At 34.5% G+C, this 23684-nt stretch overlaps 4 protein-coding genes and 1 long non-coding RNA gene across 7 annotated transcripts in view; 3 read left to right on the top strand and 2 right to left on the bottom strand.

The window, feature by feature from the left end:
* Window positions 1-2317, bottom strand: part of LOC106140291 (transient receptor potential channel pyrexia) — a 35468-nt gene extending 33151 nt beyond the window's left edge. The window contains exon 1 of the mRNA XM_060951309.1: window positions 2059-2317. Within this exon, the coding sequence (XP_060807292.1) occupies window positions 2059-2080 (22 nt within the window). The 5' untranslated portion in view covers window positions 2081-2317. The remainder of the gene's footprint in view (window positions 1-2058) is intronic.
* A 5228-nt stretch (window positions 2318-7545) lies between these two features.
* LOC106140758 (dynein light chain roadblock-type 2-like) lies at window positions 7546-13606 on the top strand. Its single transcript, XM_060951168.1, has 5 exons — window positions 7546-7566; window positions 8623-8707; window positions 9353-9440; window positions 10502-10602; window positions 13392-13606. Exons 2-5 carry the CDS (start codon window positions 8651-8653, stop codon window positions 13527-13529), a joined length of 384 nt encoding a protein of 127 aa, XP_060807151.1. The 5' UTR covers window positions 7546-7566; window positions 8623-8650; the 3' UTR covers window positions 13530-13606.
* LOC132903316 (uncharacterized) lies at window positions 10682-12691 on the top strand. Its single transcript, XR_009657379.1, has 2 exons — window positions 10682-11288; window positions 11669-12691. It is a non-coding gene; the product is annotated as an uncharacterized LOC132903316 (long non-coding RNA).
* Window positions 13607-14108: 502 nt separating the features above from the next.
* On the top strand, window positions 14109-20923 carry LOC106135771 (KH domain-containing, RNA-binding, signal transduction-associated protein 2-like). Of its 3 annotated transcripts, none has more exons than XM_060951165.1 (7): window positions 14109-14453; window positions 15066-15190; window positions 15511-15620; window positions 16321-16526; window positions 17305-17561; window positions 17943-18148; window positions 18947-20923. In XM_060951165.1, exons 1-7 carry the CDS (start codon window positions 14252-14254, stop codon window positions 18972-18974), a joined length of 1134 nt encoding a protein of 377 aa, XP_060807148.1. In that variant the 5' UTR covers window positions 14109-14251; the 3' UTR covers window positions 18975-20923. The 3 variants fall into 3 exon arrangements, with proteins under 3 accessions (XP_060807148.1, XP_060807150.1, XP_060807149.1); XM_060951167.1 differs by having other exon boundaries at window positions 14110-14453; window positions 17392-17561; XM_060951166.1 differs by having other exon boundaries at window positions 14110-14453; window positions 17943-18159.
* A 124-nt stretch (window positions 20924-21047) lies between these two features.
* Window positions 21048-23378, bottom strand: LOC106140759 (dynein light chain roadblock-type 2-like). The gene is made up of 4 exons (XM_013342391.2): window positions 23308-23378; window positions 23153-23231; window positions 22911-23011; window positions 21048-22363 (listed from the first exon to the last, which is right to left on the bottom strand). Exons 1-4 carry the CDS (start codon window positions 23371-23373, stop codon window positions 22253-22255), a joined length of 357 nt encoding a protein of 118 aa, XP_013197845.2. The 5' UTR covers window positions 23374-23378; the 3' UTR covers window positions 21048-22252.
* Between the last annotated feature and the right edge of the window lie 306 nt (window positions 23379-23684).

Genomic DNA, 23684 nt, shown 5'->3' with positions numbered 1-23684 from the left:
TGTATGTCCGTAACGAATAAACTCAGAAACTACAGATCGGACTTTGGTGGGTACGCCGACAGAATAGACCTTAAATTCAAATTCAAACATTTTATTCATTATTATGGGGCACTTCATAATAATTAATAATTGTCATATCTTTTGGTTTCACAACATTGGTTGACGTCAAATAAATTACTTAAAACTAACTACTGCCGCTTCCAAAGCGTCAGTGCAGAAGAAGCGGTAACAAACTGCACTGCAGAATTTTCTCCTTTATCAATAACATAGGCTTTTTTTCTATAAATTCCCACGGGAGCGAAGCCCCGCGCAAAAGCTAGTATTAAAGTATTTTATTAAGATGTTGTAAAATGTATAAAATATAACCTAGAGATTTTTGAAAAATTTGGCATGTATGTATATTTGGCATTATGTGGTCTAACGGGGAACTCAATCATTTCCCGAAATGCCCAAAAGAACGGTAATAAAGGGGATTTTTACCACAGATAACGCGACGTTTCAGTCTTTTCAAAACTGTTGGCTCTCTCTACCCAGCAAGGTATATAGACGTGATTGTACGTTCACTCTACCCCGCAAGTGATATAGACGTGATTGTATTTAGGTACGTAGGTATTTAGATTTTACCACACTTACGGCGCCACATCTGCGCTTCACTTTAACTTGTGTTTTGTCTTATGAGACGTGCTCAGTCAACCGGCGTATTGAACGTAGAAACAGTATAAATTATATTATAGAATAGTGTCAGTAATTTCGCGTTAGTGGCTTCATATTGGATTGCTTTTGTCTATTAACCAGACCACAGAGCAAGGAAGGTTGCACAGACCACACTGTTTCATATACCGGAATAGCAACACTACCAAATTCGAATATACAGGCTGTACAGTGCCGTGTGGTTCCCGGCACCAATGAAATAAAAAGAATAGGATCACTATATCTCTTTCCCCGTGGATGTTGTAAAAGGCGAGTAAGGGAATGGCTTATAAATTTAGGATTCTTCATTTAGGCGACAGGCTAGCAACCTGTCACTATTTGAATATCAATTGTATCATTAAGCCAAACAGCAGAACGTGGCCTATCAGTCTTTTCAAGTCTGTTGGCTCTGTCTACCCCGCAGGGAATGTAGACGTGCCTATATGTATGTATGTTAAATAGAACACTTGACTAACCGATTAACTGACTTATCAACGCAGAAACCAAACCGATCAGTCTAAAGATTTGAAATTTGCATGTAAATTGTTAATTAGGCTTAGGGGTGCACTTGGGTACAGAGTGAAACTGAAACACCGCGAGAAGGGAATTTAGAAATATCGGAATTCGGAAAGCCGCGGTCGTAAATATTGAAATAGATATTTTAAAACCAAAACAATAAGATAACATCATTTTGAGATAAGAAATGATATCATTGTCCTAATAATACAACGTTAGTCATCGATCAAATACCCATATTATAAAGATATTGAATTGTTGAACTAGTTTCCCAGTTCTTTTCGCCTTTCCTATCTCTTTTCCTCCCTTCCTTTCCTACTCTATCTCTCTACATACTCTTCCTATATCTCTATATACTTGAATACTAGTTTCTCTCTTTCTCATTCCCTCTCACAATAAAGAACATTCTCGATTACATTCACATTATTTTTCACCAAACACAGAGTTCTATGACGACAAGATATTAGTGATTAAAATCGTTAATCAATATAATCGATGGACGAAAAAAAAATCTTATTTCAAAACTAATTTCGAAATAAAAATTCTTATTTCGAAAAACGGTAAAAAAAATCGTAAGTTCGTTTTAATTCCCGTTTGAATACATCAATTGTAATGCAACGCGAAACTAAATACTAACTTAAAAGTTTTAACGTAAAAAAGTTGTAAAAAGTATACCTATTTGTAATTTTGTTTGTGTCTTAGTAGATTTAATGTAATTATGTATTATTTAGTTGATTAAGCATACCCTAAGGTAACCTATTTTCACGTCTTGTAGTAAGTCGTTTTCCTAAAGATTTTTTTAACAAACGATCTTATGATTATATACATATAGATCAAAAACATAATATTTACCTTTTAAAGTAGCCATTTCCATGTTAAAGTCCAAAATACATTTTCACACACAGTCTCAGCTGACACCAGGGTATGCAAGATCTATAGACTTTTCTCGTACTTGATAAAAAACACCCCTATTTGTACGCACTCCAAAATCTTATAACTAAAATTAACACAAAAATTTCACAGAAATGAACTAAGACATATTTAAACACACATTTGAAGCAACATGTTCGCAGTGAGTACATTTTACAATAATGATTGACTTATCTGTTCGGTTTGTTTGACATAGAGTTAATAAAAATTGGTATGTAAGGACATGTCCTTAAGTTTAATAATGGCTAACGAAACATTCAGCATTCTTTATTTAAAGCTATTTGTTTTTTTTTCTATTAGGGTTTTTTTCGATTATAATTGTCTAACGAAACATTCAGCATTATTTATTTAAAACTATTTGTTTTTTTTTCGATTTGGGTTTCACGTAATGGCGGCCAACCACCAAATGAATTATTATCTATATGGTTACCATATCCTAGAGATCATAATTGCAAAACAAAAAATATCCATAAACAAAAAAACATGTTATTATTATAGGAAGACCATTAACAAACGTTACTTTTAAGCAATTTTATTAAACAGGGTTTACGACAAACGTGATAATGGTTCCGTACCATTACCTTACCATTCCCTTACCCTTAGCCTTACCTGTACTTGATCGGTTTGTTTAAATTGCCATGAAAAGTTTGTTTGTTTGAACGCGCTAATCTCAGGAACTACTGGTTCGAATTAAAATAATCTTTTTGGGTTGAATAGACCATTTATCGAGGAAGGCTTTAAGCTATACAACATCACGCTGAAACTATTAGGAGCGAAGAAATAATGGAAAAATTGAATAAAATCGGGGTAAATTATTCATCCTTGAGAAGCCCTCAATTGAAGTCGCGGGCACAGCTAGTATTTAATACGTTCATTACTAAACATTATTATATCTGTGGTCATAAGAAGGCGGCCTTATCAACAGATAAAGCAATACCGTAACCGTGATATCTATAAAGATTATCATTATGCTACAGGAAAATCGTCATACAACGAAACACAAATTTGAATCGCGGCCCTATGATGTCTTTTCAAAAGATCTGACGCTAAGTAGTTATTCAACTAAGTCATAGATGTCTTCTCCTGCGCAGATTATCACATACAAAGGTTTATAAACTTGGGATTCTTGTTTTAGGCGATGGGCTAGCAAACTGTAACTGTCTGAATCTCAGTTCTATACATACATACATACATAAAATCACGCCTCTTTCCCGGAGGGGTAGGCAGAGACTACCTCTTTCCACTTGCCACGATCTCTGCATACTTCCTTCGCTTCATCCACATTCATAACTCTCTTCATGCAAGCTCGGCGGTTTCGGCTACTTTTGACCTGACCCTTTACCAGGACGTCCTTAATTTGATCAAGATACGTTCGTCTAGGTCTTCCCACTCCGACCTTTCCCTCCACACTCTCCTTGTATACCTATCTGCTTAGTCAACCTGTTTTCATTCATCCTCTCCACATGACCGAACCATCCCAACCTACCCTCAGTTCTATCATTAAAAAATATGAATGAATATAAAACTACTTCAGATACAACTAGATTGAGTGAGATGGAGTGGTCTTATTCTTCATTGTATTGGTACCGGGAACCACACGGCACCACGGCACGCCACCACACGTAAAAATAAGTAATTGAACCAAAAAGCTCAAGCGCTTTGAAAAAGCTGATGTAAGAAGAAACATATTAATTTTTTTGTTGCCAAAGTTTTGCGCGACATGTTTGTTCGTAACTTTTTTGCGGTAAAACTTAGCTCTGACTGCGTTTAATCTCTTTTTTATAGAATACTAGCTGTGCCCGCGACTTCATCCACGTGGAATATTTATTTTGAGCCACGAGGAATATTTATTTTGGGCACCATTGAAGCCCTCAAGGAGGAATAATTTTGCCCGTTTTTTCACATTTTCCATTATTTCTTCTCTCGTAATAGTTGCAGCGTGATGTTTTATAGCCTAAAGTCTTCCTCGATAAATGATCTATTCAACTCAAAAATAATTTTTCAATTCGAACCAGTAGTTCCTGAGATAAGCGCGTTCAAACAAACAAACTCTTCAGCTTTATAATATTAGTATAGACTAGAAAGCGCCTCGAATAATTTTAAGAGCGTCGTTGGTCGAATGGGTAAGGTGCCAGGTGAAAATGCGTGATGCACAGACAGGAACAGGTTGAAATCCCATCTCGACCATGTACCAATGTCTATTTCCGAAGTTATGTGCATTAGTTTGAATACTAACCGATGCTCGTACGGTGAGGGAAAACACCGTGAGGAAACCTGCACATTCAGGCACCTGGATGTGTAACCATGGATCCAATACGGGTTGAGTTTACATGTAAAAGGTTGCAGAGGTCAAAAGGGAGTCGTTTCGTGTAAATATATATACATATACGGTCGAATTGAGAAACCTCGTCCTTTTTTTTAAGTCAGTTAAAACACCTGACTCATCCAATCTAGGATCCATGGTCAAAGGCATACCCCGGGCTCCTCTCCAGAGAGGTGAGGACGCAACCTGGACTAAAGCCAGGTGGAAGAAGTAAACTAGAATACGACATTGGCCTCTCTCGTGTATTTTGAAAAGTCTTGCCCCGCGCGAATTCTGGGAATCCAATCTTCAAAACTTAGAACTGCCGGGATTCGAACCCGAGGACCTCCGGTGACACAGACAAGTGCACTACAGCTGCGCCACGGAGGCCATTCAACAGTTTCTCCGCCTGTTTTGGTGCCGCGCGCCAACTTTATACAACTTTCCTCATAAAATGCACTAATAGCGCGAGGACTAACATTGCATTTTAATAACTGTTTCCGAAACGGTATTGCACTCAGTTTTGGAGTAGTTTATACTTGATTTTTGTTTTATTTTTGCATACATATGTACATTCGTCACGTCACATAGTCACGTCTATGTCTCTTACGGGCTAGACAGAGTCTTTAAAAGACTGATGGACCACGCTCAGCTTTTTGGCTTGATAAAAGAATTGAGATTAAAATAGTGACAGGTTGCTAATCCATCGCCTACAAGAAGATCCCAAGTTTATAAGCCTATCCCTTAGTCGCCTTTTACGACATCCATGGGAGAGATGGAGTTGTCCTATTCCTTTTTGTATTGGTGTCGGGAACCACACGGCACATATCAAATTCAACCAACTAGATTTTAAATTAACATTTTGCTAAATGCTTAAATTTTTTGAAAATTTGATATATTTTACATATATTATTTACTATTATTTATTTTATGTTCTACCTAATTTAATTTCGTGATGACAGAAAAAGTTGCAGTTGCTGATGACAAGGTAAGCCTCGTCCCTTTTCTATATTCTCTCTCTTTTTCTCATCAAACAGCCCTTGCTAACCAACCATCCGTTTTATCATTCTCCTCGCGTTAGTCCTGGTAGCGTCTCCTCACTAGAGAAAAAGTGTGGCGACATTTATACGACACAAGTCACCAAAAATAAAATCACGCGACACTATCAGTCAAAAACAGCGAAAAGTCTAAATCGCGCAAGCAAAGTTTTCACGGACTGGAGCATATATGTATATAACCTCCGACACAACATCGTCGGAGCCGCGGTTCCCCAGGCATTACACCTAGCCTGGCGGGAGATCTTCCCTTTGTGGCGGTCGAGCCCGAATTGTCGCTCCCGTTACAAATTAGAGAAAGAAATATGTTTATTTGGCACAAAAAGTGACATTACATTGTTCATATTGATAAAATTAACAAATTTGAGAGGAACCCGAGGTACGCCTATAAACTATAACCAATGATCCTGGATTGCATAATTCAGGCTGTGTTTTACTAAAATTTTACGCTAAATACCTCTCTGATCAGGCTGCAGTTTTTTATTATAGTTACTTAATATTACAATAAACATTTTTCAGAAATTAGACGACGACACTTTGGACATTATACAAAGAATCGAGAGTAACCAGGGTGTGGTAGGAAGTATGTTTATAAAAAACGGTAATCACCTTAAATCACAGATGTTAATGATATTCTCACTTTTATTTTTAGACGGCCTCTGTGGCGCAGCGGTAGTAGGTACCTACGCTTGACTGTGACACCGGAGGTCCCGGGTTCGAATCCCGGCCTGGGCATGATGAGAAAAGAACTTTCTCTGATTGGCCTGGGTCTTGGATGTTTATCTATATAAGTATTTATTATAATATAGTATCGTTGAGTTAGTATCTCGTAATACAAGTCTCGAACTTACTTCGACGCTAACTCAATCTATATAATTTGTCCCTTATAGATTTATTTATTTTATTTTTATTTATTCATCATACTTAATTTACGTCTTCCTGGCTTTCTTCCTTCCAGTTCGATCACGGAAAGAAATTTATATAAAAAACAATGGAGTTCTGACATCCGTGACACTGTTAAAACATTGAAATAATTTTAAAACAATCTCGTTTGTTTAGGTCAGATACAATTTGCTACGACTCCCGCCGCCATGACGCAGACTTTAGCAGCCAGCCTACCTAAGCTGGGAACGATGATCACGCAAGCCCTTTCTGAAATTGTAAACACTTTCTTATAACTACACCATAGAAATTTAAATAACATACATACATATAATCACGTCTGTATATCCCTTGCGGGGTAGACAGAGCCAACAGTCTTAAAGAGACTGATAGGCCACGATCAGCTGCTTGGCTTAATGTTTATAAGCCTATCCCTTAGTCGCCTTTTACGACTTACGACTTTACGCCTTTTTGTCTTTCCCGTGGATGTTGTTAAAATCGACTAAGGGAATACACATTCACCACACATAGTACAAGCTTCCGTGCTCGTCTGGTAGGTCTAGTAAATAAGTACTAAGTAACTCTTAACAGTTAACCACTGGACCGATTTTGACGAGACTTGTTACACTTAGGTATACTTTAGATCTTGATAATAGGCTTCTGTTTTGGCAATTCTCACAGGAAGGGGAATAGCGGAAATTTTATGTTTACATTTTATTTAGTGCCGTGTGGTTCCCGGCACCAATACAAAAAAGAATAGGACGAGATGGAGTCTCTTTCCCATGGATGTCGTAAAAGGCGACTAAGGGATAGGCTTACATACTTGGGATTCTTTTCTAGGCGATGGGCTAGCAACTTGTCACTATTTGAATCTCAATTCTATCATTAAGCCAAATAGCTGAACGTGGCCATTCAGTCTTTTCAAGACTGTTGGCTCTGTCTACCCCGCAAGGGATGTAGGCGTGACCATATGTATGTATGTTAATATTTACACAGGCGAAGCTACGGTATAAAGCTAATGCCTTAGTTTATAATTCATGGCCAACAGGATGTGTTCGACCAACTAGTGGCATTCAGAATCGAGACCCATCATATTGAAGTCCTGGTCACTCCACACACTGAGTTTTGTGCGTGCGTCGTCAATAAGTTGAAGAAGAAGAGGAAGAAAGAGAAACACAGAAGAATTTAGAGGTAATTCTTTGTCCTGGAGGTCCCGGTTCGAATCCCGGCCAAGGCGTGATGAGAAACGACTTATTTCTAATCGGCTCTGGACTTTGTCTTGGATGTTTAGCTATAGAAGTATTTATTATAAAAATATAGTATCGTTGATTTAGTATCTCGTAACACAAGTCTCGAACTTACTTCGAGGCTAACTCAATCAGTGTAATTTGTCCCGTATATATTTATTTATTATAAAAATATAGTCAGTCAGTAATTTTCGAACTAACTTCGAGGCTGACTCAATCTGTGTTAGTTCTCCCGTATGTATGTATTTTTAGTAATTATAAATTTTAATTTAAAGCCGTCATTTTTGTATGTATTTGAAAAAAGATAACATTCAAATACTTATCTATCAGTAGGTACTTATGAATTCTGCATGAAATCATTTAAAATATAGATTTTGTTTTTTTTTTTGTTGTATGAAGTTTATTTGGAATAACGGTAAAATATATACATAGATACTTGTCTATTATTTCTTTTTTTGTTTATGGAATATAGTTATAGATATAGAATAAATTTGCTTTAAATTATTTAAAAAAAGACATTTTCCCTTTTCAGTCTGGTTCTCATGGGAATTTTCAGGAAAGAGGTATCAAAGTTTTACCTCTGTGATAAATTTATTTGCAATTCGTCTAATAATTTTTAAGTTAACTCCCTACAAACAAAAGTGCAATACTTATCTATATATTTATAAAAATAAAAAGATTTCTTTTTTTTTTAAATAGGATACAAGGTGTCGCTTACTAACGTCAACATAACTTAAGTCTATTTTACTACAACTTTAATACAATACTATTAGCAAGCATATATTCTACTTTGAAAATAAAGATCGATAAACGCCGTGGTTATAGTGAAGTAATAGCTTAGATAAATGAGAAGCAATTCACTCTAACTCTAATAACAAAACTCGAAAATTTCATTAAATAAGGTTGAAAATGAAAAGGGAATGATAAATGGCGCGAAAAATCATATTTCTTCCGCGTAATTATTTTGAACCATAGATCAACTTTGTTTTTCTTTTTGCAGGAAATATTTTGACAACGACAACCGAATTATGAAGATATTACAGAACTTACTTAAAGATAAAAGAGATGAATGGCTTGTTGAGACGGTAGGTATATAAGTATGGTACTTGTGAATTTAAAATAAGGTTTATTTTTAAAACAAACACAGTTTACTTATTACATACTTCGATATTTAATCACCATATCGCCTAATGGTTCAAATGACGGCGGCCTCAAAGAGGCCTCGACAATGCTTCCCACGGGTAGCATTTATAGATATTATAAACCTTCCTCTATCCAACATTTCAAACGGTGACAAAATACGTCCATAACTTTCCGAGATTTTACATACAGACAGGGAAAATAATAAAATAACTTTATAATACAATACTTACGTAGTGGTGATATGCATGTGCGGTAACTTATACTCTTTCGGTGAGGGAAAACATCGTAATGAACCATGCACATTCAAGCAACTTTATGTCATTGTGTAATCATGATCTAGTATAGGTCAGATTCCTTTCCAAAGGTTGCAGGGATTGATCAGGTATCACTTCGTGTGAAAAGCTGACTCACCAACCCAAAATCAGGGTTACAAACGGATTCCAAGCTCCTCTTCATAGGGGAGATAGAAAGTAACCGGGATTACGCGAACGCGTATACGCGAGAGAGATGGAGTGGTCCTATTCCTTTTTCTTTTGGCGCTGGGAACTACACGGCTAAAAATAATAATTGAAGGGAATTATTTTCAGACAGCAATAATTAACAGTGTAAATCCGATGGTTGACAGAATCATGAATGACGAATCCGTTGGAGGGGTTATTATGACTAACAAAGAAGGTAACTACTAAAACCATAATGTTCCACCATTTTTTTTTAGTAGACAGTTTATCTATTCGTAAATAATGCAGGTATTAAAAGCGCACGTAACGTACCTTTATTTTATCTCGGACATTTCATGCCGTGTGGTTCCCGGCACCAATAGAAAAATAATAGGACCACTCCATCTCTTTTCCATGGATGCCGTAAAAGGCGACCAAGGGATATCTTATAAACTTGGGATTCTTCTTTAAGGTGACGGGCTAGCAACCTGTCACTTTATATGAAAAATTATTTTGTTATGAACAGACTATTTATCGAGGAAAGCTTTAGGCTATAATATAACATCACGCCGCAACTTTTAGGAGCGAATAAATAATGGAAAATGTGAAAAAAAAATGGGGAAAATTATTCATCCTTGAGGGCTTCAATGATGCCCATTCTATAACTTTTCTACGCGGACGAAGTCGCGAGCACTGCTAGTAATTAATATAGTGTGGATGTACAAAAAGATCTATGAATCGAACTAAATATATAATACCTACAAGCTATTTTAATATATGTACTCAGCAAAGTCTCAAAGCCATTAGTAGCTCATGATTTCTTTTTAAGCTTACAAAAGCTTTTCATAAAAATTTATAAAAGCTGACATTTGTGAATAGGGTGTGACATAATGAGGAGAGGCAGGTGTTAAGGAAAGCGAGACGGATTTTAAGGACCTCAGGTTCAAATGATTCCGCCACAGAACAAAGTTGGACAGGCCGGGGCATTGATCTGTGCATACAACAGAATTAAGTAGAATCATTATTTATTCAACGTTTTTCCTTGTTTACCATAATGACATTTGGACAAAGATAATACATATAATCACTTCTTTCGCAGAGGCTAAAAGTCCGGAAAAGACTGAAAGGCCACGTTTAACTGTATGACTTTGAGATTTAAATAGTGACAGGTTGCTAGTTCATCGCCTAAAAGAAGAATTTCAAGTTTTTTCAAGCTTTGACTGACTTTTACAATATACACTGCAGCTAGCTGACTTAGGTAGGTATTGATATTAAATTAACCTTATCATTTATTTACAGGAGCACCAATCTTAACGAATACTAATTTAATGACAGCTACTAATTATGGGTCAGCGTTGCAGCGTTTGGGATGCCTCACTCAAACTTCTATTAAAGACTTGGTAAGTTAAGTAATGTACAGTCAACCGCAGATCAAGTTACCATAAATTTAGTTCTCTATGACCTGGCGCATACGGGTAAGGCCGTAAATTTTGCCACTATTTGAAAAAAAAATATGTCCCACATTTTGACTGCATATATAAAAGACTAATGCTAGTAATTTGTTACTAAGGTACTCATAATATATTTTGTAGCTCTTATCTCTACATAATTTAATTTCAAAAGTTCAAACACTTCAATACTTTAACTTCTAGAGTGTGTTCAACTTGGCCAGTCCTCCAAATTTTGCAAAAATCGCGTTGTCTTTTTTATCATCCAAATACTAGAGAACTACAAAACTCGTAGTATATTTATTGAATGTCAAGTTTACAAGAACTTAACCTACAGAACGCAAAACTAAGCAGCCAATTAATAATATGAGATTATTTAAAATAAGTAGATTTAATTTTTTTATCGCAATTTAAATGTTTGTCCCCGTATTTTTGCTTATATGTTACAATTTTGTATGTTACCACAATTTCACCTCTAATTAAGGTAAAACATTTTGGTAATATTTTGTATCGATACTGGCAACACTTAAGTGTCCATGGACAAAAAGAAAAAAAAAACCATTTTGTTTACTGTGGTGGGTTTGACAAAAAGTGAGTGCAGGTTTGTGTCGTCATTCGGGATTTATTCGATTTCAAAGGTAAAGAATTGGTTTATTACTCCTATTTTCATGTGAAAGTATTATTTAGTGAATAAGTTATGCAGGAGCCGTGTTTTGTTTTAAATTTAGCTCGAATGATCGAGTTATGGTAAATTATAACCAAAAAAATCTTGCTTCTGCGTTACTTCTAGGTTACTGCTATGTTATCGGTAACATTGATTGTATGTTACGTAACGTTTAAGTGTTCTAAGGATTCGTACATAGACTCGTGCAATAGGCTACGACTCATTTAATTTCATATATTAAATAAGTATTTCCTGTAGTTAATGGCTTAGGAAAACAAAATATTATTATTATTTTAATCATTAAAAGTGCAAGATGAATTTTGAAATCCAATTTATAAAATGTGTTTTTTATAGAAGGAAGCGAGCAGAACGATGAAGAACTTGGCAGCATGGTTAGAGAGAATAATGAAAATGAAGGGAATTATTTAAGTTTCAACATAAAAGATTCGTTATGGTTAGATAATTTGAAAGAAAAACGTGGAAGTATTATATTGGATTTGTTGAGATCATAGAATTTAAAAATGACGAAACATATTACAAAATATTTTTTTTTTAAATGTTAAGATTTCAAATAATTCTGTAAAATTCTTAGTGCAAAGAAAGTTAGATCTTGATTCTGTGACCACAATTTCTATAGTATAAAAGATAAATTTGATTCAGTTAGAGTCAGATTCAAAAGAATATTATCTGCAAAATGATGAAGATACTGTATTTTTTATTTAAATATTTTAAATCATTTGTTAGTTGACATAAGTAAAAGTGGTTACCTAGTTCCTTTTTTGTGATTTTATTGATTAATTAGTACACATTGTGTTTTAAGTACCTATTTAATGAATAGACATTTTAGAAGATTTCATTGTTTTTTATTTGCTTCTTCTTTTTCTTAGTCGTATTCCTCATGGCTGAGAAGTCGTGATCATTATATGGATTTCAATGAAACACACACAACGACTTTCTTGGCAATATTAATAGAGTGATTTGCCATTGCCTTCTCCATTTCACACACTAACTGATAAATAATCGACTAATGTGACTTCCTCACGATGTTTTCCTTCACCGGAAGCAAGTGGTGGTCATGAAAAGTACTAAACGTAAGTCAGATTAGCATACAAACTCATGTGGCTCGAGTAGGATTCGAACCCGGGACATTTCGATCACCAGGCGGACGTCTTAACCACTAGACCACCACCGCTTCATTTCATTTATATGCTTAGTTCTTACATAAGGTTAATAGATACCCTGGCCCGTACGCCCGTACATACATTTTGTTTTGGAACATTGCATTAACTTCGTTTGTGTTTCTCAGAATACATTTGCTTCTCCAATTCCTATGGAATTGTGCTTGCCATTACAATCGTACGTTAGTATAATTTTCAGTACTTTACGAAAATATTATGAAATTTGAAAAAAAAAATTAATAAAAAAAAGAGGCAGTACTTCTGAACTCGACCTTACACTCTTTACTCGTTACTTTCGTGTTACTTATACGTTACCATAACATAGAAGTATCTATGTTACTCTATGTTACTAAGTGGCAAAATCTACGGCCTTACCCATACATACATATAGTCACGTCTATAATCTTTGCGAGCTAGACAGAGCCAGCATTCTTAAAAAGACTGATAGGCCACGTTCAGATTCAAATAGTGACAGGTTGCTAGCCCATCGCATCGCCTACAAGAAGAATCCCAAGTTTATAAGGATTTTCCTTAGTCGCCTTTTACGACATCCATAGGAAAGAGATAGAGTGATCCTATTATTTTTTATACTGGTGCCGGGAACCACACGACACCAATATGACCTAGCACCTAATGAGGAAAATTTTCACAGTATTTAGGTAGGTTGATATGGACTTGTACATGTTTCGGATTTACAAGATTCTAGGTTTAATCATCGGTCAAGTCATGATAAAAAAAAAAACAAAAATTGTTTCTGATTTACTTAGTAAGTATTTAACTTTCTCCCTTACGAGGAAGATAAATTCACTTTAAAATCACAAGACTCGAAATTCACCTGATGGAATTGAGATTCAGATAAAGTGACAAATTGACCTATTGCTAACACCTCATTTTTGCAGGATCCTTTTGATGAAGTTTTGGTGCTAAGAATCAATACGAAAAAATTTGAAGTGATGGTAGCCCCACATTCCGAATTTAGTATAATAGTCATTCAACAATTCAGGCAAATGAGCAAAATCAACAAATCAGGAAAATAATCCATTATTTCTGATAATCAATAACTTTATTAATGTAATAAGTATTTCTTTGTTATCTTAGCTAGTGTTATAATAAATCGTTGGGAAAAAGCGAAAAAATGTTTGTTAATTTTTGATGTTGACGTTTTCCTCGTCATGTTGTTTATTATCCTTCTACAAAATGTAGATAAATCATTATTTGTAATGAATTCGATACTCTAGGAGATAAATTCGGCTATCTATAAATAATTTTACCAATTTTAATAATATGAAAGCGTGATTGCGTGTCTGTTTGTCCGTCTTTCACGTCAAAACTACATTGCATAGGTACAAGTAACGGATAATAAGTATGGTTTATTAATTACGATTTCCCAAAAAGTCCGACTAAGGACGGACAAGCACAAGCACATACCTATTAACCGACCATGACAACTTAGAAATCACTGTCACCTAAAATTCATTTGCAACTTGTCTGCTCACGCAGCAATTTGGCAGCGATAAGTCGCAGAGACAAATTGCAACATGAGTAGAGGCTTTTATTAATTATATACTGGCAACACCAAAAATAAATCCACCAATAACAAAACACCGGATGTCACATCTAATCAAAAACACGCCGTCGCCATACTGGATTATTTCATCGGTAGTCGGCGTCCTTTGAGTATTGAGTCGTAGCCAGTTTTCTTGAAAATAACTTGTGAATTAAGTGAATTTTACCTATTGTTTTAAGTCTTTGTGTGAAAATGGCCCAACAGTACGATAACGGCTACAATAGCAGTGATTTCAAGCGTAATTCTAATTCCGAATCCCAAGATCAGGAGCAAGATGGCGAGGAAGGAGCAAAAATTAATGAAAAAGCCGGTGAATATATGCGAGAACTCCTCGGTGAAAAGATGAAACTAAATACCCAAAAGTTTCCATTATCAACTAAATTAATAGACGGAGGTTAGTTCTACATTATTTACTTTAATATTTATATTTCCCTAGTCGAAACCTTATACCTTTATAGAACCCACGGCATTTTTAGTGTAATTTTTGTAGATCCAATTCGAGGGAATTTTTGTCCTTCATCAGTTCATTGACCTGTTAAATATTGCATCATGGTCATGCAACATGTAGATAATAAGAAATAAGAAAATAAATAGTATTTCTCTAGATATTTTTAGCACATTTGAAACTCATAAAATATTATTTGCTAAATTTACAAAATTCATAACAAGCCTGCTGTGGTCTGTCTATTTAGTACTTATAATACACCTATATGTATCTGTCTACACTAGCCAGAACCTTTCATTCTTGAAAGCGGTTCATTTACTTCAGCTAATTATATTTATTGTTGATAACCGTAAACTCTTTATTGCACATAAAAAGAAATATAACAAATTACAAAACAGTCATTGGATTTAGAAGAATATGTTTAATGGCAGACTTATCCCAATTAAAACTTCTTGTAGTAAACCAAAATATAAAGGAAAACCCATAATCAGAAACAAAAATATACCTATTTATTCTGATCAATGACTACAAAAATAATTATATTAAAATGAAATATTTCAGAGGTAACAAAAGTGCAACAAACAGGAAGGATTCCACAAAGGGATGCCAAATATTTAGATGTTTATCGTGAGAAACCAGTTAAAGTAACAGTCAAGGTCTTGGTTCCCATCAAGGAACATCCAAAGGTGAGTAATTTATCTATTTATGTTGCATTTTCTTAATAGTCAGCTATTGAGTTGAAAGCTCAAGGTTTTTAAAAAGAAACTAATGTGCATTGTCAACTTCTTGAACCTCTTGTTATTGATTAGGGCCATAGTTATTAAAAAAAAATACACTAAGAATCCCTATAACCCTGGGAGTATCCAAAAACCATGAATTTTCACAGCCAAAGACCTGTAAAATCATCTCGCTTGAAAGACCAAGAAGCTAAACTAATTTTCATTTTGTGTCTTCAGTAGGAAAACTCATCTTAAAAAGAAGTATCTGAATTTATCATTGTTTTCAGTTCAACTTTGTGGGCAAGCTTCTCGGACCTAAAGGCAACACGATGAAGCAGATGCAAGAGGAGACCATGTGCAAGATGGCTGTTCTCGGACGTGGCTCTATGAAAGACAGGTATGTATAGCTTGACTCCAGATAAGGCATGTTGAACGAAATTATACTCTATGGACTCTGGTAGAACATTTTTTTGTGATGAAAATTTGCTACGCACACCGGAAGTGTTAAATAGAGACTGCCTAATCATATTAAATTATGGATCTAGGAAAAAATAAACAGAGTAACTGACTAACAATATGTTATTCTGATCTCTAGGGTTTACTTATTAGCTGGGGCCTATACATATTTTTCTTTTCTGTTTTGGGTTAAGCAGAGCTGGATTTGTATAAACTGAAGGTCAAATACAATTGTATGGCTTAATGATGGAATCAAGATTCACATAGTAGTTATATGTATTATATATAGCAAATTTAATAAAACATTCCACATCTAATTGTCCATTGATACAATATCATCTTTATTATTGTAAAGCAAGTTTGTTTGAACATATAAACATAATAATGACGTCTTTGTCCTTTATGGGGTAGACAGAGCCAACTGTCTCACAAAAACTGAAAAGCCATGTCCAGCTGGTATGGCTTAATGATGTAATCAAGATTAAAATAGTAACAGGTTGCTTAGTCTATCGACTGAATGCAGAATTTGGAGTTTATTAACCTATCCCTTAGTCGCCTTTTACGATATCCATGAGAAAGAAGAGATTTTTTCGTATGTGAATAAGAATCACATGTAAATAACATTAAAATAATTTGAACAGGCAAAAAGAGGAGGAACTACGCAAATCCTTGGATCCTAAATACGCTCACTTGCAAGACGAACTACATGTTGAGATATCAGCGTTGGCCCCACCTGCAGAAGCCCACGCGAGAATAGCGTATGCTCTGGCTGAGGTGAAGAAATACCTCATACCGGACACAAATGATATGATCAGGCAAAATCAGATGAGGGAAATCATGGATAGAGGTGAGAATTGTTTGCTTTTTTTATTATTTCTTCTTTCGTAGTCTGTCGAATGGAGGAAGCTACACTTAACTCAAATGATAAGAGTTCACTCTTAAAATATGAAAAGGGTTATTTTATGGCATGATTTTGAAACTAGATTCGCAATAAACTCTGGAGACCATATATGTTCCTGGTTCAAGTCGAGTTTTTACATGAACCATCTCCTGTATTACCTCCATAAAATTTGCAGATGAACACAATATTGGATCAGAGTTAATAGCTGCACATGATTCCCCGAGTCACCTTTTATGAAAAAATCCTTAGGAAAAAATGTAGGGATCCTTTTGTAAATGCCTCGAACTACACGGGTCTAGCCCTATTCTCTATAGTGTGTCTGTTCCTTGTTTGTTTGTTTGTAATATCTTTATTGCACAGAAATTTACACAGTTACAAGAAATATTACCTAGTAATAAAAGAAATAAATCACTTGCAATGGCGGACTTATCCCATAAATGGATCTCTTAGTCAACGCCAAACAAAGTGATCTAGATAATTAGTAAAGAAGGGGCAAGTCAGCTGTGTTAATATAATAATATAAAACAATAAATAAACATGTACCAACACAGACGTCACCATATGTATGTATGTATGTATACCTACCCACTAAATATACATGTATAAACTTATTAATAAATAAAAATCTATAAACTAAGATAATTTGCTTAAGTAGAGAGGTAGGACAAGAGTTCTATGTGAACTAGTACCACCGCACTTACTGCACAATATCTGGCTGTCTCAGATACACGTCCGGGGCCCAAGAGCGTCTCGTACAACACGTGTACGGTCACCAAGCGATCATTCTCCTACCAAGAGCCGGTGCTTGCAGGTCCGCCGCGAGCCGGGCCCGCGCCCAGGGCTCCCCGCATGGCGCCCCCGCCACCGATGCCGCGCCCCATGCCCGGCAAAACCAAGGTCATCAGCATCTTGGACAGAGCCCGCAACGCTATGGAGTCTAGCTACTCGTACGATGATCCCTACAGCATGCCTCCTGAGCCGGTGAGTGTTTTGAATTGGATTTTTCGCTTTGAAACTTCGAAGATTAAGGAAAAACTTTGCTGTGTAATTACTGTTGACGAGTGTTGCCAGTTCATTGTTTTGTATGTCGTCTTAGTAATTGTTTTGTAAGTGGTCTTAATAATTGTTTTGTAAGCTTGAGGTGTGCTAGGGACAGAAAATATGTATGTGACGTCACACATTTAATATCCTGAAAAAGATTTGGCATAATTTCTATAGTTGATTTTCTGTAGCCTCAGGGCTTCGCTTATAATCTAGAAAATATGTATGTATATAGTTTGTTGTGATGATTTTTAATTTACTTTAAAATTTAGGTTTTTCTGAACTGATTGAAGTTTACCTCGAATCAATTTTTCAATTCAGGTCCGCGGACCCCCACGCGGCGCTCCCGAGCAAGATTTCTACTACGACCGCCACGACCGCTACTACGAGGACGATCCGTACTACAAGGAGGAGAGCCGGGAGTTCAAGACCTCCGCCCGGGACGTGGGCACGCGCCGGCCCCAAGCCCCGGGCCCGCAGCACGCGCCCCGGCACATGACACGCGCCGCGCCATACGGACGGCCCAAGTAACATTACGGTCGGAATTTGACAGTGCTCGCGCCAGTTCGCTTTGGGTTTAGTGGTGGATGGGGTTTAGTTCACATTGTTACCTTGGTGTCGCTGTGTTATATTTGAGTGGTTGTCTGTAATATCTTAGTATAGCATTCAAGACGCAATGCCCCGCGCAATGCCATAAGAACGGCCCAAGTAATGGATTGTTATTTGAAAGCATGATAACAGATGGGTGCAAATGTAGAATTAATATTGATACTCCCATTATATGTTCAAAAAACAATGAAAAAACTAACATTGTTTAAAATGTAATCCAAAAATCTGCTTTCGTATGACACATAAAAATAGAATAGTGAACTTGAATATTCTCCTCCAAAAACCGAGTTTTGTTAGTTAACATCTGACTGGGACTTTAGATTTAACACAAAATAAAGGACACAATGTGAACTAGCCAATTTATAAATTGTCGATTTAATCATTCTCATACTAACCTACATCTGTTCTGTCAAGAGCGTACGACAAAGAAGAAGAATACTTGTACGAGCCTGCGCTTGCACGCCCTTTATTTCTTTTGCTTTTTATATTTATATATATTTTTATCAGTTTCAATATTTTACAAAATTCTTATTTACTTCATTTATAAATACAGTGACCAAAACTAGTTATCTCAAACAATACTGATACTAGTGTTATATTATCGCATAATTTTTTACATTGATTTAATACTCTCATTTTCTTTTCCGCTTTTTTTTTATTCTTATTTTAAGTCAAAAGTGTTATGTTCGAATTTAAATGTGTATTTTATTTTACAGGACCATGGTGAAGAAACGTACGCAATAATGAGGTGAGTGTTTTGAAACTGGAATAAAACGCAATCAAATACAAACGAGACAAAAGAAAAAAAATCATCATCAAAAATATTCCAGCCGCAGCACCACCTTCAAAATGTACGCAAATAAGTACACAAAATAGATATAAAAAAGAAACAAAAATAACATTATAATTTTTCTTATTTTAATGGACCAAAACTCTTAATATTGAGTTTGTGAGTGGTATTAACTACCCAAATTTACAAAAAAAAAACCCTTTTTTTATTATAAATTGAGTTTTCTCAAGTTTAGATTTAGGCCAAGTCGCACTTAGTCATGCATGCGGTGAAACGCACTCGCCTATTACAAAATGCATATTTATGAATCATGTTAAAAAAAATGCAATTTGTAAAATGAATTTGGATGAAAAAAGAAAACATGATTTTAGTTTGTCAATTCAAAAATAATCTTTTCTGTTAAGTGTAGCCTCATTAAAATAATAATTTTAGAATTTAACGTTAAATATTTCAACATGTTTTAATAATTATCTTAAAATTTAAATGCACTTAGTTTTAGAATAAAACAAGATGTTTAAGGCCCAAATATAAAATTTGATAAATACAATCAAAAATGTATTGATGGCTTTGACATCTCTCATAAAAACACGTTAGAACATGTTGAATTAACTATAAATAATTGTAACTCTTTGTGTGACTATGAATAAAATATATTAAAAATAAATAAAACGATTTTGATTTTGACAATTGGTTGGATAAAATCCTATATTTTTATAAATATGAAATTTACTTCTTAATGAGATATTATTTTTAAGAACATCGTGAATGTTTAAAAATAAATGACAGCTACGCATTCAATAAAAAAATCAAACTTTTTACATAATTTCATTCTAAATAACTTTTGAAATAGATTGATCCGCAGAAATGAACTAAAGAATGCCGTTCACATTTATTGGTTTTGGAATAAAGTTAAAAAAATATCACTTTAATTTTCTCGATGTACCAAGTAATATACTTGGTTTATCAATTCTTTAAATGTCCGAGTTTATCATAAGCCTTATGTAATACCTATTTACTACTAACATTAACTGTGCTGAAGTCAAAAATCTACAGACAAACTTTAACTGGAATGGTAAATATGAATGTAAGTATAAACATTATTAATAATAATAAACATTTGTAGAAATGGATAATATTTGAAAATTATTATTGAAAAATACAAATATTTTTCTCTGGTGTGGTGCAGACAGCTAAAATTAATTCACAAAGGAAAACATTTAAGTCATCAAAATCCTAATAAAAAGACCTCAAACTATTGAATAAACCCTTGAAGCTGGTGAAATAAAAAATTTAAAACGCTCCAAATACAATTTATAAGCATATGTTTAACAATACAGTGAGCTATATAACATTTGCACTAATGCTGGCCAAAAAAACGGACTTTTGAAAAAGATAATAAACTTAAAGCAAAAGGCTGAATGAAGCGAAATATTAAAAAATAAACTTTCAAATTTTGAGAGTACTTTGGTCCACCAAAAAAATATGAGACTGGTATGAATTAAATGTAAATATATGAATATAACTAAGCTAGCAGGTGGTGAGGCTAAAAAAAATCGATAAAAAGCTACTGATGAATCGAGAATGAAACTATCTACTTATGTGAGTATCTACTAATAAGTTTAGTTTTCAGCAATTTATGGTATCTAAGTGATGTCATCGGAAATACAAAATGGTGGACCAATATGGCCAACAAGATAGACTTATTGTTTTATACACTATTTCTATATAAGAATAAAGAGAAAGGGTTTTATTTGTCGATAAATTTATGACATGACGTCACTTTGAGTCCAAGATGGCGCAGAAGTTTTGGTTTAGGTACTGCTTTCCTGGAACCTCCAAGCATATGGTAAGTTTTGTGATGTTGTAATAAATTTTATGCAATAAACACGAAACTTCTACTTCATACATTGGTTTTATTTTACCGATAAGAGATCACGTCAAAAATTTCAACAGCACTATGTGTGAAACAGTAAGACAAGAGTAAAACACATTTTTATTGATATTACTTATAATTTATTGATGGTTTTATAGTTTGTAAAAAAATATAACACAAATACTTGCTACAAATTGGTCACTTAGTTAATCCTTGCCAAGCTATCAAAAGTTGTCGTTTTACTAGTTTTGGAAAACAGTGCATAAACTTCTGTTTTCAAGATTTCGAAGAAGATATATGATCAGACATACCTTATTAGCATTAAGATTTGAAATATTAAAATACATTAAAATTTTTTGAAATTAATCTGGCTGGTGATGAATGGTTATAATAATTATCTTTCTCTCTTATCTGTTTAACATGGTTAATTGAAAAATAGAATTCACCCGCTACTCCGCCCGGATAAAATCCGTTTCCGCGGGGGCTTTCTGCATTCCAAATTTCAGCCAGTTTGCTAGTAGATAGATTAAACATGGCATTAGTGATTTGAAGTTATTCACTGAAATTATTTCGATTTGAGATTGAACATCAGCACTTTACACTTATCACAAATTATAAAAGATACCTATGCTTATGTACTAACAAATAATAAATACAACCGAATACATTTCTATACATCTACATGTCTTACATAAAGCAGAAAAATATTAATGCGCACGTTAGTATTTTTAAGCAATAAAATATAATTAATTTAAAATAGGTTCCATTAAATCGACTTTACATGAAGAGCTCTCTAAAAAATTTTATACACCACATTTTTCTTTCGAACTGTACCTTTGAAGATGAACAATGCATAGAAGACTTCTTTTATAAACAAATTTATTACAGTGTCTTGCAGTTCCCAGGGTGCAGGAAAACTGGTTTAAAATAACTGATGACTAATTTAACAGAACTAGCGTGAGTATTTGCAGATCCCTGCTTCAGAGCGACAGATACTAGTGCAAGCAGAATAATTAAGTTCACATAAACGAAACGAAAATATAATCCATGCATTACATCAGTTTGAATTCATCACGGTTGATTAATTGGTTTGACTCAGCCTAAATTTAACTACCTGTTGGCCACGACTTTTTCTGCCATAAAACGAAATATGCGTGACTGATTTACAAATCTTAAAGAAAGAAATTTGATATTGCACATTACCTACTTTTTCTGGTAGAGAGAGATAGTCTAAAAATACATTATATATAAGTCGATTTTTGTTGGTTGAAACAAATCTTTGTGGAGAATTGAGAATATTTACATTTTGAATTCTCATGACCTATTAATGATGTGACATTAACCAGAATCCAGTCAGAATTAATCTGATGTGTTCTGAATAACAATGAGAATAAATTCACGGTCTGGAGCAATCAGGATCTCGTGTCTTCTGCTCCGTACTCGTAGAAATGACAGCTCGTTAGTGGAATCCTGGAGGGATAATGTAATGTTTAATAATGATGTTCAAATATTAAATTTTTAGGGACTTATTTCTTTTTCAAATTGGATATTCAAAGATACCTTTATTTATTATGACCAAGTGTTAGAAGTCTCAGCTTATTTGTGGGAACCTAAAGTAATCTTGAATCTTAGGAACACACAGATTGAGCTAGCCTCAAAGTAAGTTACCAGTCTGGGAGCAAAAACAAAATTGCGTGAGTAAATACTACTTCTTACAATTACTGTAAAAATCAAACAAGGAAGTTCTATGGGATCTATCTACCCTGTAAGGAATAAGGAATACAAGTCTATCCAAAAGTACATGCAGTTTACTTGTGGCACGTCTTAATTCCTGACTTGGGAATAACTTGATAGATTCTAGTTCCTGAGTCAGGGCTTGGGACAAGTTGACAAATTACACAATTGGTAACTTTTAGGTAAGTATGTACCTAGTTTTCTGACTTTATTATAGTTAAGGTTTCAATTTCAATGAAATCATTGCTTTGCTAAATGTTTCTTTTTTACGTAAGTTAATTACCATTTCTCTTACAACATTCTTCGCTTTCTCTGTCAATTGACCGATCAAACCCGCATAAAGCACCGAAGTAGCATTATCTAAAGAGCTCTTTATTGGAATGCCTGAAACAAAAGTTTGCACATTTAATCACCACTGATAAGAATAATAAACCACCAAAATTAGGTCATTGAAAACAAATAGAATGATGTTTTATCAATAATATTGAGCTGTTACCACGGTATCAATAAGAAAATCGACCAAACCTTCATGATTTACTATCACTACACCCATAACACCTTTATGGGCTTGGATTCGCTTGATGGTATCTTCTACTTCAGTTGCCTGTAATATTAAACAGCAGATGATTAGGTTAAAATAGTATGCAAAAACAAATGCACACAGAAATACATTAATTTACCATTATTTCAGAATATTTTGGTGCACTGAAAAAGAGACGTTTGGACGATGACAAACCAACAATCATAGACAACTACAATGTTGACATATATTTTGTTTATACACCCGAAAAAATATTTTTACTGCCTTTCACTCGCAACTGTTCGTTTTATTAAATATATGTAAACAGGTATTTCAGATGTGGAACCGATATTCAGGCAGATATTCACTTTTTGTAACAGTGAATGTATTAGTACATAGTGCTTTGAAATTGTGTAAGCGATCTTACCCAATTATAAACTTATTACAGTGACATGTCAATATTCTTTTATTTAATCCACTTTAATATTAAATATTTCATGATCATTTTCCAAATTGACAGAAATATGAAGGGTTTAA

This window comes from Amyelois transitella, chromosome 24, assembly GCF_032362555.1.
Source record: "Amyelois transitella isolate CPQ chromosome 24, ilAmyTran1.1, whole genome shotgun sequence".
NCBI classification, from domain to species: Eukaryota; Metazoa; Arthropoda; class Insecta; order Lepidoptera; family Pyralidae; genus Amyelois; species Amyelois transitella.
Note: the sequence above shows the minus strand (reverse complement) of the source record. Positions and strands in the feature narration are given on the sequence as shown.

Excerpts from the sequence above, each read along its gene's own strand:
- LOC106140758 (XM_060951168.1), top strand. The coding sequence starts at position 8,651 with ATGAAGATATTACAGAACTTACTTAAAGATAAAAGAGATGAATGGCTT. Across the intron at positions 8,708-9,352 it reads ATGAATGGCTTGTTGAGACG|ACAGCAATAATTAACAGTGT; the intron begins GTAGGTATATAA and ends AATTATTTTCAG. Across the intron at positions 10,603-13,391 it reads AAACTTCTATTAAAGACTTG|GATCCTTTTGATGAAGTTTT; the intron begins GTAAGTTAAGTA and ends TCATTTTTGCAG.
- LOC106135771 (XM_060951165.1), top strand. The coding sequence starts at position 14,252 with ATGGCCCAACAGTACGATAACGGCTACAATAGCAGTGATTTCAAGCGT. Across the intron at positions 15,191-15,510 it reads CCATCAAGGAACATCCAAAG|TTCAACTTTGTGGGCAAGCT; the intron begins GTGAGTAATTTA and ends CATTGTTTTCAG. Across the intron at positions 18,149-18,946 it reads GCGCCATACGGACGGCCCAA|GACCATGGTGAAGAAACGTA; the intron begins GTAACATTACGG and ends TTTATTTTACAG.
- LOC106140759 (XM_013342391.2), bottom strand. The coding sequence starts at position 23,373 with ATGATTGTTGGTTTGTCATCGTCCAAACGTCTCTTTTTCAGTGCACCA. Across the intron at positions 23,232-23,307 it reads CAAAATATTCTGAAATAATG|GCAACTGAAGTAGAAGATAC; the intron begins GTAAATTAATGT and ends TTAATATTACAG. Across the intron at positions 23,012-23,152 it reads AGTGATAGTAAATCATGAAG|GCATTCCAATAAAGAGCTCT; the intron begins GTTTGGTCGATT and ends CTTTTGTTTCAG.